At 46.3% G+C, this 356-nt stretch overlaps 1 protein-coding gene across 1 annotated transcript in view; it reads left to right on the plus strand.

Moving 5' to 3' along the window:
• Positions 1–119, plus strand: part of LOC116380876 (guanine nucleotide-binding protein G(olf) subunit alpha-like) — a gene marked incomplete at both ends in the record, with an annotated part of 1117 nt that extends 998 nt beyond the window's left edge. Inside the window, one exon of the mRNA XM_031842703.1 lies at positions 52–119. Coding sequence (XP_031698563.1) covers positions 52–119 — 68 coding nt within the window. The remainder of the gene's footprint in view (positions 1–51) is intronic.
• Positions 120–356: the final 237 nt, after the last annotated feature.

A 356-nucleotide genomic window follows, 5' to 3' on the forward strand; every position in this document is an offset into this window, starting at 1 on the left:
TGTGTGTGTGTGTGTGTGTGTGTGTGTGTGTGTGTGTGTGTGTGTGTCCAGCTGTTCCAGATGCTGATGAAGACCCCAAAGTGACCAGAGCCAAGTTCTTCATCAGAGACGAATTTCTGGTAAAAACAATTAATAATAGATGATGTAGAAGATGAAGAAGATGTTTTATATAAAGATATTTGACTTGATGATGAACACAAGATCCCAGTTCCTCCACCCAGTACAGACCCGTCTCTCTATGTCTGACCCATCTCTCTCTCTGACCCGTCTCTCTCTCTCTGACCCGTCTCTCTCTCTCTCTCTGACCCGTCTCTCTCTCTGACCCGTCTCTCTCTCTCTCTCTCTCTGACCCGTCT

Source organism: Anarrhichthys ocellatus, unplaced genomic scaffold (genome assembly GCF_004355925.1).
Source record: "Anarrhichthys ocellatus isolate YVR2014 unplaced genomic scaffold, GSC_Weel_1.0 scaffold9325, whole genome shotgun sequence".
Taxonomy (NCBI): domain Eukaryota; kingdom Metazoa; phylum Chordata; class Actinopteri; order Perciformes; family Anarhichadidae; genus Anarrhichthys; species Anarrhichthys ocellatus.